This window comes from Theropithecus gelada, unplaced genomic scaffold (genome assembly GCF_003255815.1).
Source record: "Theropithecus gelada isolate Dixy unplaced genomic scaffold, Tgel_1.0 HiC_scaffold_15883, whole genome shotgun sequence".
NCBI classification, from domain to species: Eukaryota; Metazoa; Chordata; class Mammalia; order Primates; family Cercopithecidae; genus Theropithecus; species Theropithecus gelada.
Window position 1 is genome coordinate 1,286,131 of NW_020257640.1, and position 13,032 is coordinate 1,299,162.

Genomic DNA, 13,032 nt, shown 5'->3' on the forward strand with positions numbered 1-13,032 from the left:
CTCTTTGGGTGTGCACTGCCTTTATGAGCTGTAACACCACAAAGGTTTAAAGCTTCACTCCTGAAGCTAACAAGACCACGAATTCACCAGGAGGGATGAACAACTCCAGAAGCGCCGCCTTTAAGAGCTGTAACACCGCAAAGGTCTGCAGCTTCACTCCTAAAGCCAGCGAGACCACAAACCCACCAGAAGGAAGAAACTCTGAACATGTCCGAACATCAGAAAGAACAAACTTTGGACACACCATCTTTAACAACTGTAACACTCACCACGAGGGTCTGTGGCTTCATTCTTGAAGTCAGGGAGACCAAGAATCCACCAGTTCTGGACACAGAAGGTGTAAACAGCCACAGCCTCGCTTAAAACCCAACCACCCCCTCGCATTTACAACAAAACCCCAGTTTCATACTTTGACACCACACAGAGCCATGGGACTCCAGCCTGCCCCCTCGCAGCTCTTCCCTCCTAGTTGGGCTCCAATCCCACGGCCGGGTCCTTCTTTCTATACCTACGAACACATGTGTAGGCCTGTCTGATCCAGTAGATGGCAGGGCCTCAGTTCTCCAGACCCTGCTCCTTAGCCTTCAGGCTTCGCTGCCAACGCCACCTCCTAAGGGGGAGTCTACTGCATCACCCAGTGTGCCTCTCCCCCACCAGGCTCTTCCATCTCTCAAAGCAGCCATGCTGCCCCAGGCTGTAAGTTCTCTAAGGGTCGCCACACAGGAGGGGCTCACACACTAGTGAGTGAAAGAATAACCAAATTAGGGCTGAGCACGGAGGCTCACGCCTGTTATCCCAGCACTTTGGGAGGTTGAGGCAGGTAGATCACCTGAGGTCAGGACTTCGAGACCAGCCTGACCAACATGGTGAAACCCCATTTCTACTAAAAATAAGCCAGTCAGGCGTGGTGCGGGCGCCAGTAATCCCAGCTACTCGGGAGACTGAGGCAGGAGAATCACTTGAACTCTGAAGGCGTAAGTTGCAGTGAGCTCAGATTGAGCCATTTCACTGCAGCTGGGGCAACCAGAGCGAAACTCTGTCTCGAAAATAATAATAAGCAAATTGAAGAATGTGAGCAGCATCTCGGGCACAGGTACTGTTTTGTAATTTTAGACTGCCTTTCAAAGTAGGCGTGAAGGTAATTGTTTCAGGCACTCTTAAGCCAAGCCAATCTGCGCCCCTACACCGGAGGGCGCGGAAGCTCCTCCCAGCCCAAACCCAGACCCCCCTGCCGGCACCCCGCTCCCCCCGCTCTATCCACCTCCCTCCCCGTCCCGCCCCGTCCCCACACCCACCCCCGTCCCGCCCCGTTCCCCACCCCCGCCTCGGCGCAACTCACGCCCGGTGCCGCGCCTCCGCGCGACTCAAGCCTCTCCCCGCCCCTCGCCAGGCCTCCTGCCCCGCCCTCACACCGCGGCACAATTTATGCCCCGTCCCGCGTCCCGCGCCCCGCGCCTCGCGCCGCAACCCCGCTTCTCCGTGCAACTCCTGCTCCAACCCGGCGCGCGACTCATGGCCCTCCCCACCCTTCGCCACGCCTCGCCTCCGCGCTTCGCCACGCCCCGCCACGCCCCTCCACGCCCCTGTCCTGCCTCTACTTCCGCCTCAGGGGAGCTGGGAGCCCGTCGTTTCCGGGAGCGCCGCGTGGAGTTAGTGTTGGCCGCTTTTGGCATGGCGGCTTTTTCTGGCCCAGCTGGGCCGATCCTGTCGCTTAACCCGCAGGAAGATGCCGAGTTTCAAAAGGAGGTGGCGCAGGTTCGCAAGCGCATAACCCAGGTGAGCAGGCACCCTGGTCCAGGCTGCCAGCGGGGGCGACGGACAGGGTCGAGGGGGTATCTGGGGTTGCGCGGTTCCCCGCCCGGACTCCCCTTGCCTTCGCGCACGCCTTCATTACTTCCAGAGTATCCCTAGCGGATTTGACCGAATCAGGGACTCACCTCTTAAGCATGCAGGCCACGGTTTCTGAGACTAAAGGGTTTATGCTAGTCGGTAAATGATGGAGAGGTTTGGCCGCTGAGGCCTTGGAGCCTTCATGTGGAGGGTAAGGGGGAAGTATTGGGGTGACGGAAGCCGTGGAGGGAACCAGCTGGAGGGAATAGGTTCCCATACCACAGGTTATCTCCGGGTTAGACCTGTCACGCTTCCGCGTTCCCCCCGAAAACGGGGGGCCCAGACTTAACACATTTGGGAGGTTTGTATGCCGGGTTGGTGATCTGGGAGTTATTAAAATAGAGTAGTTGCCAGGTTCCGCTTGCTGACTAGGGCCCCTGACATCGCTTATACTTTCTGTAGTTGTTAGCGTAAAATACACAGGAAAAGTTAGAAGTTTTTGTTACAGAGGTAAGGGTATGATGGTTGAGACGCTGAAAGGCTAATCTGTATTGTGAGAGTTAACAAGCGTCTCGAAAATTTTTCGATGAAGTGCGAGTAAACAGTAATATGCATACAAAATTGAAGGCTGTATTTATGTAGAGTTCTCTGGGCAGAAGATCTAAAATGGCTTGTTCAGAGATGTCCTTGCTTATCCGTTGATTGACATAGTCATTGAGCACTAATATTATTCTGGGTGCTGGGATGCCAGGCTGGAAAGATAGTTGATTACTGCTTGACCATGGCCTTTGTGGGGAGAGAGACACTAAACAGCCACTTCTTGAATTACTACTGTGGTAAGTGGAAATGCAGAGTAGGTTCTTGGGCCTAGGACTAGGGGTTTTGTAAGTTTTGTTACAATGTGATTTTCTTATTTTAAAAAATATTTAATTTACCTGGTCTTTATGTCTTCAGCGAAAAAAACAAGAACGACTTACTTCTGGAGTAGTCTATGTGGGCCACCTACCTAACGTACTTAACGAAACCCAGATCTTTTCGTATTTCTCCCAGTTTGGCACTGTGACACGGTTCAGACTGTCCAGAAGTAAAAGGGTAAGATTTTTAAAGTTGGATTTGATATTTTGTTTTTCAAATGTGTGTGATTCTTGACATTAAAGAGCACGTTCACATACACATTATTGCTTACCAGATTTCATTCTAAAAAGGAGAGTGGAGGTTTAGAATCTGAAACAGCCACAGGAGCAAAATCAGTATTATTGTAAAAGTTTGTTTTTTTACATTTCTCCAAATCCTTACATTAAATTAAGAGTCCTGGTAAATGAACTTCAGTATGAGGCCCAGGTTTATACATCTTTTCGTATTAGCCTCTGGTACAAGCATCCTTATAATAGCAAAGGTTTATATAGTGAATAGTTAGAGATGAGGACTCTGGAGTTGGACTGCCGAGGTTTAGGGCCAGGCTCTACACTTTACTAGAGTGATATGACCTTACCATGCTTCAGTGTTGTGATATGTTAAATATGAGTAAAACTTCCTGGGAGTATTTAGTCAAAGGTTAAATGAAATATTGAATATAAAGTCCTTGGCACACAATAAACACTAAGTATAATTACTGTTGTGTCATGCCTTCTAATGAGAAAAAGCTGTACGTAGCTTGTTTCAGTAGAAGAGTGACCCGCTTTATTTTCTTTCCCCACACATAAACTTTGGTTGTAGCCATAGGCACCTATTTGATTTAGCATCTAGGGGATAGGGTGTGCATCCATCATCTGTTAGTTGTCCTAAAGATACAGATTATAGGTAGAATTGAGGTCCCTTTTGTACCCTTCCCAGTGCTCTTCACCTTCTCCTTTAATTAGGGAATTAAATTCACAAATTCCGTTTTCTTTTTTTTTTTTTTTTTTTTTTTGAGACAGAGGCTTGCACTGTCACCCGGGCTGGAGTGCAGTGGTGCGATCTCAGCTCACTGCAACCTCCGCCTCTCAGGTTCAAGTGATTCTCCTTGCCTCACCCTCCCAAGTAGCTGGGATTACAGGCACCTGCTACCACACCTGGCTACATTTTTTGTGTGTTTTTAGTAGAGACGGGGTTTCATTAGTTGGCCAGGCTGTTCTCGAACTCCTGACCTTGTGATCCTCCCACCTCAGCCACCCAAAGTGCTGGGATTACAGGCGTGAGCCATCGCTCCTGGCCACAAATTCAGTTTTCATTGCTATATATGTTTATAAGTTTTTACTATATCTATATATGTATGTGCTACAATACAAATGTGTACATATATAAATGTACATATAGTATTATTTTAAAATTATATTATTTCTATCATTCTTCAGCTGAATTTTTTTACTCAATAATCTGAGCTTTAACTCTAGGGCCTTTGTTATCATCATTGCTTGTTACTTAGGTAACTAAAGTTTATCCATGCTCCTATTGAAATTAGGTTTTGTTTTGGGTTTGTTTTTTTTTTCTTGAGACAATCTCACTCTTGTCACCAGGCAGCTGTAGTGCAGTGGGACGATCTCAGCTCACTGCAACCTCCGCCTCCCAGATGCAAGTGATTCTCCTGCCTCATCCTCCTAAGTGGCTGAGATTACAGGTACTGGCCACTGCACCTGGCTAATTTTTATATTTTCAGTAGAAACAGTGTTTCACCATGTTTTGGCCAGGCTGGTCTCAAACTCCTGACCTCAGGTGATCCACCCACCTCGGCCTCCCAAGGTACTGGAATTACAAGTGTGAGCGAGCCACTGTGCCTAGCCTGAACATTAGGTTTTTTACTATTTTTAACTCTTTACATGAAGCTGCTAGGAACAATCTTTGTGCAGGTATAAGCAGATTTTTCTAGAAGAGCATTTTGCAGACTGGCTCACAGTAAGAAGTAAGTTTTTACCATCACAGAGAAGATGAGGGTTTTCAAAAAAAGTTTTATAGCACAAACCAGCACACATACACATGCATGTAAGCATAACTGAAATAAAAGCCAAATGAGACAATATTTAAACTTGTTTTGTGTGATTCGCTGATTTTCTATTTCATTCTATTCAGGGTTTTTTTGGTGGTTGTTTTGTTTTGTTTGAGACGGAGTCTCGCTCTGTTGCCCGGGCTGGAGTGCAGTGGCACAGTTCCTCAGCTGACTGTGACCTCTGCCTCCCAGGTTCAAGCGATTCTCCTGCCCTCCTCCAGACTAGCTGGGATTATAGGTGCCCGGCACCATGCCTGGCTAAGTTTTTTTTTTTTTTTTTGAGACAGAGTCTCACTCTGTCACCCAGGCTGGAGTGCAGTGGCGTGATCTCGGCTCACTGCAAGCTCTGCCTCCCGGGTTCACGCCATTCTCCTGCCTCAGCCTCCCGAGTAGTTGGGACCACAGGCACCCACCACCACACCTGGCTAATTTTTTTTTTCTTTTTCTTTTTTTGTATTTTTTTAGTAGAGAGGGGGTTTCACTGTGTTAGCCAGGATGGTCTCGATCTCCTGACCTCATGATCCTCCTGCCTTGGCCTCCCAAAGTGCTGGGGTTACAAGCGTGAGCCACCATGCTGGGCTTCCCGCCCCCCCCCCGCGTAATGGAGTCTCGTTGCCCAGGCTGGAGTGCAGTGGCATGATCTTGGCTCACTGCGCCCTCAGCCTCTCGGGTTCAAGCAAATCTCCTGCCTCAGTCTCCTGAATAGCTGGGATTATAGGCGCACGCCACCACCCCTGGCTAATTTTTGTATATTTAGTAGGGATGAGGTTTCACCATATTGGTCAGGATGGTTTCTAACTCCCGACCTCAGGTGATCCTCCTGCCTCAGCCTCCCAAAGTGCAGGGATTTCAGATGTTAGCCACTGTGTCCGGTCTAATTTTTGTATTTTAGTAGAGACAGGGTTTCACCATTTTGGCCAGGCTGGTCTCTAACTCCTGACCTCAGATGATCCACCCACCTCGGCCTCACAAAGTGCTGGGATTATAGGCATGAGCCACCTCGCTTGGCCTAGTTTTTCTTTTTTGAGATGGAATCTTGCTCTGTCGCCCAGGCTGGAGTGCAGTAGCACGATCTCAGCTCACTACAACTTCCACGTCTCGGGTTCAAGCGATTCTCCCGGCTCAGCCTCCCAAGTAGCTGGGATTACAGGTGCGTGTTACCATGCCCAGCTAATTTTTTGTATCTTTAGTAGAGATCGTGTTTCACCATGTTGGCCAGGCTGGTCTCGAACCCCGGACCTCGAGATCCACCCGCCTCGGCCTCCCAAAGTGAATTTTTTGTATTTTTAGGAGAGATGGGGTTTCACCATGTTGACCAGGCTGGTCTTGAACTCCTGACCTCAGGTGATCCACCCTCCTCAACCTCCCAAAGTGCTAGAATTACAGGCGTGAGTCACCACGCCTGGCCTTCCCCTCCCTTTTGAGTGTTGAGATTATAAATGGATTTTGAGGAATTTAAATTTTTCCAAGAATCCCCCTGTTGAAGATAATTAAGCTGAGACTCAGTTGTGGAATTGTCCAAGTTGCTCGTTACTGACACAACTGGTGCTAGAAATGAGCCTCCTGATTCCCATGGTTAAGCCATGTGGCTTTTAAGTTGAAGACTTTTTTTATACCATGGGGTGTTGTTACTGAATAAATTCCAGCCATAGGAACTGTGTATTTATCACATGTAACCAAAATCCCAAGAATACCAGAAAATCAGCTGTGCGTCCAGATTCTTGCATCTTTTCTTTTTCCCATAACAGTCCCCAGAATATGTGAATTGAAGTTAGAATTAAGCGTGTGGTAATATTTGATAAGGGGCTAATATACATTATTTGAAATAATGGCATTTTAGGAATTTGATGATGCATTCAAATTTGATTGTTCTACTTTTTGTGGCGACTTCTTTGTTGCAGACTGGAAATAGCAAAGGCTATGCATTTGTGGAGTTTGAGTCTGAGGATGTTGCCAAGATAGTTGCTGAAACAATGAACAACTACCTGTTTGGTGAAAGACTGCTGGAGTGTAAGTGCTCCTGTCTTACTGCAGGGTTGCCTGGTGCCTGCTGCTGGGGGGTGACTGTGGTGGGAAGGGCGGCTTGCCCAGCTGCTTGGACATGCCACTTCATCTCTGGGATGACTCTTACAGAATGGTGCGAGGACTTCAGTGTATGTTACAGGCAGATTCTAATTGGAATTTTAAAATCTCCCAGCCTGAGAGCTGTTTTTACCCTAAATGGAACCGAACAAGTTACCTTGGGGACACACGGGAGGAGCAGCTAACCCATCCTTATGGGCTGTGAAAGGCTTCTCTGAGGAAGTAGCATTGACATTGAAACCTGGAGACTAAACAGGAGCGAGCCAGGTGAAGGGGACAGGAGTGAAGACAGACTATTCCTGGCTGAGGAACAGTGAATGCCAACAGTGAATGCCTAACCATTCAGCTGTGAGAGAATGGAAGGAAAAGTAGCAAGAGATGAGGGAGCAGGAAGAAGCTTCAGGTCAAGTTACCGAGGGCCTTCTAAGTCAGCCAGTTCAGAATTTATCATGAGGGCAGTGGGGATAGCATCAAAGGTCAGGAATCGCATTGCAAAATCTGTCTAAATGGCAGTGGCTGCAGCTCTTGCACACTAGAGAAGCCAGAGGGAGCGGAGGAACGATAGCACCAGATGAGTAGTTCGTCTTGCAGAAAGCAGCCAGTGCAGGTTCGTCCTACAGAAAGGAGCTAGCGCAGTCCCTACCCTGCAGAAGGGAGCCAGCGCAGCCCCTACCCTGCAGTCCATAGGGTACAGACAGCATCCCTGTCTAGATCCTGCTGCCCTTGGGAGCCAAAGCGAAGTTTCTGGCCTCCCTGTGCCCATGGTGGCATGTGACTGTCTTAGGTACCCAAGTTCACAGCTGATGAGGCTGACCAGGTAGTGTCTCTCTATTCACTTCCCATTGCCGTGAGAGAACCTGGGATTACAGATGTGAGCCACTGTACCCAACCACATCATTTTGTTATGTGAGGAATGGCACTGGGGAGATTCTAAAGTTAGCATTAAAATCTCTTTCCTACCATTTGGTTGAAACTTTTTATGTTTTTTCTTTTTAAAAATAGGTCATTTTATGCCACCTGAAAAAGTACATAAAGAACTCTTTAAAGACTGGAATGTTCCATTTAAGCAGCCATCACATCCATCAGTGAAACGGTATAATCGGAATCGGACACTAACACAAAAGCTACGGATGGAGGAGCGATTTAAAAAGAAAGAAAGATTACTCAGGAAAAAATTAGCTAAAAAAGGAATTGATTATGATTTTCCTTCCTTGGTAAATATTCATGAAATCTTTTTTGTGGTTTGTTGTGGGGAGGGGAGGGGAGGGGGAGACTTTGTACCTTGTAAAGGACCTAGCCTAGTGCTTATCACAATCTTGGCTCACTGCAACCTCCACATCCTGGGTTCAAGCGATTCTCCTGCCTCTAGCCTCCCAAGTAGCTGGGATTACAGGTGCACACCACCATGCCTGGCTAATTTTTGCATTTTGAGTAGAGTCAGGGTTTCTCCATGTTGGCCAGGCTGGTCTCGAACTCCTGACCTCAGGTGATCCACCCACCTCAGCCTCCCAAAGGGTTGGGATTATAGGCGTGAGCCACTGTGCCCAGCCAGTTTTTTGACTAAACTTTTTTTTTCTTTTTTTTTTTTTTTTTTTTTTTTTTTTTTGAGACAGAGTCTTGCTCTATTGCCCAGGCTGGAGTGCAGTGGCACAATCTCAGCTCACTGCAACCTCCACCTCCCAGGTTCAGTCAATTCTCCTGCCTCACCCTCACGAGTAGCTGAGATTACAGGTGCGCGCCACCACACCTGGCTAATTTGTTGTTTGGTTTTTTTTGTTTTTGTTCTGTTTGTTTGTTTGTTTTTTGTTTTTCTTTGAGACGGAGTCTCGCTGTGTCACCGAGGCTGGAGTGCAGTGGCGCGACCTCGGCTCACTGCAAGCTCCGCCTCCCGGGTTCACGCCAGTCTCCCTCCTCAGCCTCTGAGTAGCTGGGACTACAGGCGCCTGCCACCACGCCCGGCTAGTTTTTTGTATTTTTAGTAGAGACGGGGTTTCACCACGTTAGCCAGGATGGTCTCGATCTCCTGACCTCGTGATCCACCCGCCTCGGCCTCCCAAAGTGCTGGGATTACAGGCTTGAGCCACCGCGCCCGGCCAATTTTTTGTATTTTTAATAGAAATGGGATTTCACCATGTTGGTCAGTCAGGTCTCGAACTCTTGACCTCAGGTGATCCTACCACCTCGCCTCCAAAAGTGCCGGGATTACAGGTGTGAGCCACCATGCCTGATCCGACTAAACTTTTGAAACATTCCATTGTAGGTTCTTCCTAAAACATTATGAGACCAGATTCTGTTATTTACATTATACAGAAGAGGAAAGTTGTTTGTTGTTGTTGTTGTTTGAGACAGAGTCTCTGTTGCCCAGGCTGGAGTGCAGTGGCACAATCTCGGCTCACTGCAAACTCCTCCCAGGTTCAAGTGATTCGCCTGTCTCAGCCTCCCAAGTGGCTGGAATTACAGGCGCCCACCTCCACACCCAGCTACTTTTTGCATTTTTAGTAGAGATGGGATTTCACCATGTTGGCCAGGCTGGTCTCGAACTCCCAACCTCGGGTGATCCACCCGCCTTGGCCTCCTCAAGTGCTAGGATTATAGGAGTGAGCCACCATGCCTGGCTAGAAGAGGAAACTTCTTTTAAGGAGATAATCTGATTTGTTTGCCTTACATAATCTGTTTTTTAAGTTACTGAAGTAAACCCACTATTTAACTGAAAACTATAATACTCTTAGATTGCCATTTATTAGCCAAGTGAGGTAGTGTGTGCCTGTAGTCCTTGCTACTCAGGAGGCTGAGGCAAGAGGGTCTCCTGAGCCTAGGATTTAAAGTTTGCAGTGAGCTGTGATTGTACCATTGCACTCCAGCCTCAGCAATAGAGCAAGACCGTATCTCTAAAAAAAGAAAAAGATTGTCATTCAGAGGTGACATTGCCAGAATTAAGTCTTTGGTTTACTGTATGCTATAAGTAAATACCAAAACACTGAACCTTTCCTCCATCTGTCACAGTAAGGAGAGCTGTGTCTTTTACTATAGATCAAGAATGAAGCTCATTATGGTATGGCTAGTATAGGTAAGGGTCTTATTCTTTTCTTTTTTTTTTCTAGACAGAGTCTCCCTCTGTTACCCAGGCTGGAGTGCAGTGGTGCTATCTCGGCTCACTGCAACCTCTGCCTCCCGGGTTCAAGCGATTCTCCTGCCTCAGCCCCCTGAGTAGCTGGGACTACAGGTGCACACCACCACACCCAGCTAATTTTTTGTATTTTTTTAGTAGAGATGGAGTTTCACCATGTTAGCCAAGCTGGTCTCGAACTCCTGACCTCATGATCCACCCACCTCAGCCTCCCAAAATGCTGGGACTGTAGGTGTGAGCCACTGGGCCAGCCAATTTACTAGGTTTTTTTTTTTTTTTTGAGACGGAGTCTCGCTCTGTCGCCCAGGCTGGAGTGCAGTGGCGCGATCTCGGCTCACTGCAAGCTCCGCCTCCCGGGCTTACGCCATTCTCCTGCCTCAGCCTCCTGAGTAGCTGGGACCACAGGCGCCCGCCACCTCGCCTGGCTAGTTTTTTGTATTTTTTTAGTAGAGACGGGGTTTCACCGTGTTCGCCAGGATGGTCTCGATCTCCTGGCCTCGTGATCCGCCCGTCTCGGCCTCCCAAAGTGCTGGGATTACAGGCTTGAGCCACCGCGCCCGGCCCAATTTACTAGGTTTTTAACCTTATCCAGAAACTAGATGACTGTGTTATTCTCCTTTGGCTCAATTCTCGGTGGTTAACTTTTTGCCCAAATTCCAAATATTGTCTTTAATAGTATTAGAACATTTCGCCACGGCCTTAGGCCCTGGTACTCTTGTGAACCATTTGGGAACTGAGACAGTGAAACTTGGTAAGAGGCACGCAAGCACTGCTTTTCCTGTACCCTGTTTGTGACTTAGTGGAGATGGGGGTGGCCTGGCTTTGCACATTCTTCTTGCTTCCGCCCTCCCGAATTCAGGATTCTGGGAATCAGGGAGCTCCAGGCGTTGGCCTTCCCTTCAACCTCTGCAGCTCTGCCAGTTCCTCTACCGGGTTTTTCCTGGTTTTGCCCTTTACTTGAGATAATTCACTGTATTTATGAGTTTTGATTTTTAAATTGAAATGCTCTGTCATTTAGGGAGGATTTCCTGATAATATATATGAGGATCTAATGCTAAGTTTAGAAAGAAAAGATACGAGATTGTCAATTTATAACTTTTTTATTAAAGATTTTACAGAAAACGGAAAGTATTTCAAAAACTAATCGTCAGACGTCTACAAAAGGCCAGGTAAAATGTTTTTTATCATTTTACATGCAAGATGTTAGAGAAAGTTAAGTAGGAAAACATTCAAGACTACCATAGCTGATCAGTATTCAAATTGATGTCTTTTAAAATTTAAGGTTTTAGGAAAGAAGAAGAAGAAAGTTTTAGGTACTCCTGACACTCCTGAGAAGACTGTGGATAGCCAGGTAAAATGGTTTCCAATATTCTGGGTACCAGATATTATAGAAATAATTTGAAGGAGGAAAAGTAGTTTCTGCTACTCTCATTTTAAGATTTCAAATTAAATATTGTGACATTTGGTAGATCTTTATTGTCGATTTAGCAATTTTCTGCCTAAAATCTTGTAATGGAACATGCTATATTTGTTGTGAATTTCTGTACTAAGTTGATAAGCATCTGAGTTCTTTATTCTTTGCAATAGTATCACCAAAAGATGGAAACAGACCTAAAATAATGGGGCACAACTTGTAAAAATAGAGAAGAGGTGTTATTTTTAGGTTAAGTCATAATCTTGGTCTACATTTCTGTATTACAATCTTTACTTGTTGAATCCAGGGCCCCACACCAGTTTGTACACCAACATTTTTGGAGAGGAGAAAATCTGAAGTGGCTGAACTGAATGATGATGATAAAGATAATGAAATAGTTTTCAAACAGCCCATATCCTGTGTAAAAGAAGAAATACAAGAGACTCAAACACCTACACATTCACGGAAAAAAAGACGAAGAAAAAGCAATCAGTGATTTTTAATGTATTATATTTCTTCTGAAAAATATAATATTTTTATGAGAGTGGACTTTGTATTTTACTAGGTGCAATGAATTGCAACCTTTGACAAGATTTTCAGAGGAAAAATACACTGTTTGGTCAAGTTAAGAAAAGCAATCTGTAATTTTGGATTGCCTGCCCTTGTCTGAAATACAGAGGTGCATACCAGCTTGCATTGGGTTGGCTGACACTGCCTCTTTGTCCTGGCCTCTAGTTTTCTTTTGATGTTTCATAACTATCCTTAGTTTACTCTGCCTGGATAGAAAGTTGACCACTAACTGCAGGTTTAAGTACTAAACTGCAGCCTTTTCTGTCACTGGCATTTAAAGACCACCAATCTTGTTTGTCCACCTACATGGTTTGTCAGGGACATGTAACTCATGGGGATGCTTTAGATTTCAACATGAAATGGTTAAAGCTGGAAGTTTAATTCTATGTAGAGTGAGAAGGCAGTTCCAGTGTTAACACAGATTTGTTTTTGTGTTCAGATTTTAATCGAGATTCAAAAATGACTCATTTTTACCGATAATGTTAACGTTAGTTTTGGTTGTGCTAGCATGGATTAATAACCACCATTTTATACCAGTGTCATCAGTGAGGAATTGTATTTCAAGATTCAAACAAGAACCAGCCATTAAACTTTTTTTTCTACGATTTATTTGTTTGCGAGTAGGACTTGGGAGTCATTGGGGGGAAAAAAAAGTAAATTTTCCCCTTCATTAGCAAATTCAGATTCATTAAAAACATTGCTTTCAGATGTCATAGCTCATGCCTGTTATCCCATCTCTTTGGGAGGCTGAGACAGGAGGATCATTTAAGGCCAGGAGTTGGAGACCAGCCTGGGCAACATGATGAGAGCCCCTCTCTACAAAAAATTTTTAAAATGAGGCTGGGCACGGTGACTCACACCTGTAATCCCAGTACTTTGGGAGGCTGAGGCAGGTGGATCATAAGGTCAAGAGATTAAGAGCATCCTGGCCAGTATGGTGAAACCCCGTCTCTACTAAAAACACAAACATTAGGTGGGTGTGGTGGCACATACCTGTGATCCCAGCTACTTGGGAGGCTGAGGCAGGAGAATCACTTGAACCCAGGA

At 46.2% G+C, this 13,032-nt stretch overlaps 1 protein-coding gene across 2 annotated transcripts; it reads left to right on the top strand.

The window, feature by feature from the left end:
* The first annotated feature begins 1,487 nt into the window (after positions 1–1,487).
* LOC112617122 (MKI67 FHA domain-interacting nucleolar phosphoprotein) lies at positions 1,488–12,658 on the top strand. Of its 2 annotated transcripts, none has more exons than XM_025373849.1 (7): positions 1,488–1,776; positions 2,785–2,922; positions 6,694–6,802; positions 7,877–8,088; positions 11,111–11,170; positions 11,284–11,352; positions 11,723–12,658. In XM_025373849.1, exons 1-7 carry the CDS (start codon positions 1,513–1,515, stop codon positions 11,909–11,911), a joined length of 1,041 nt encoding a protein of 346 aa, XP_025229634.1. In that variant the 5' UTR covers positions 1,488–1,512; the 3' UTR covers positions 11,912–12,658. The 2 variants fall into 2 exon arrangements, with proteins under 2 accessions (XP_025229634.1, XP_025229635.1); XM_025373850.1 differs by having other exon boundaries at positions 1,615–1,776; positions 2,881–2,922.
* Positions 12,659–13,032: the final 374 nt, after the last annotated feature.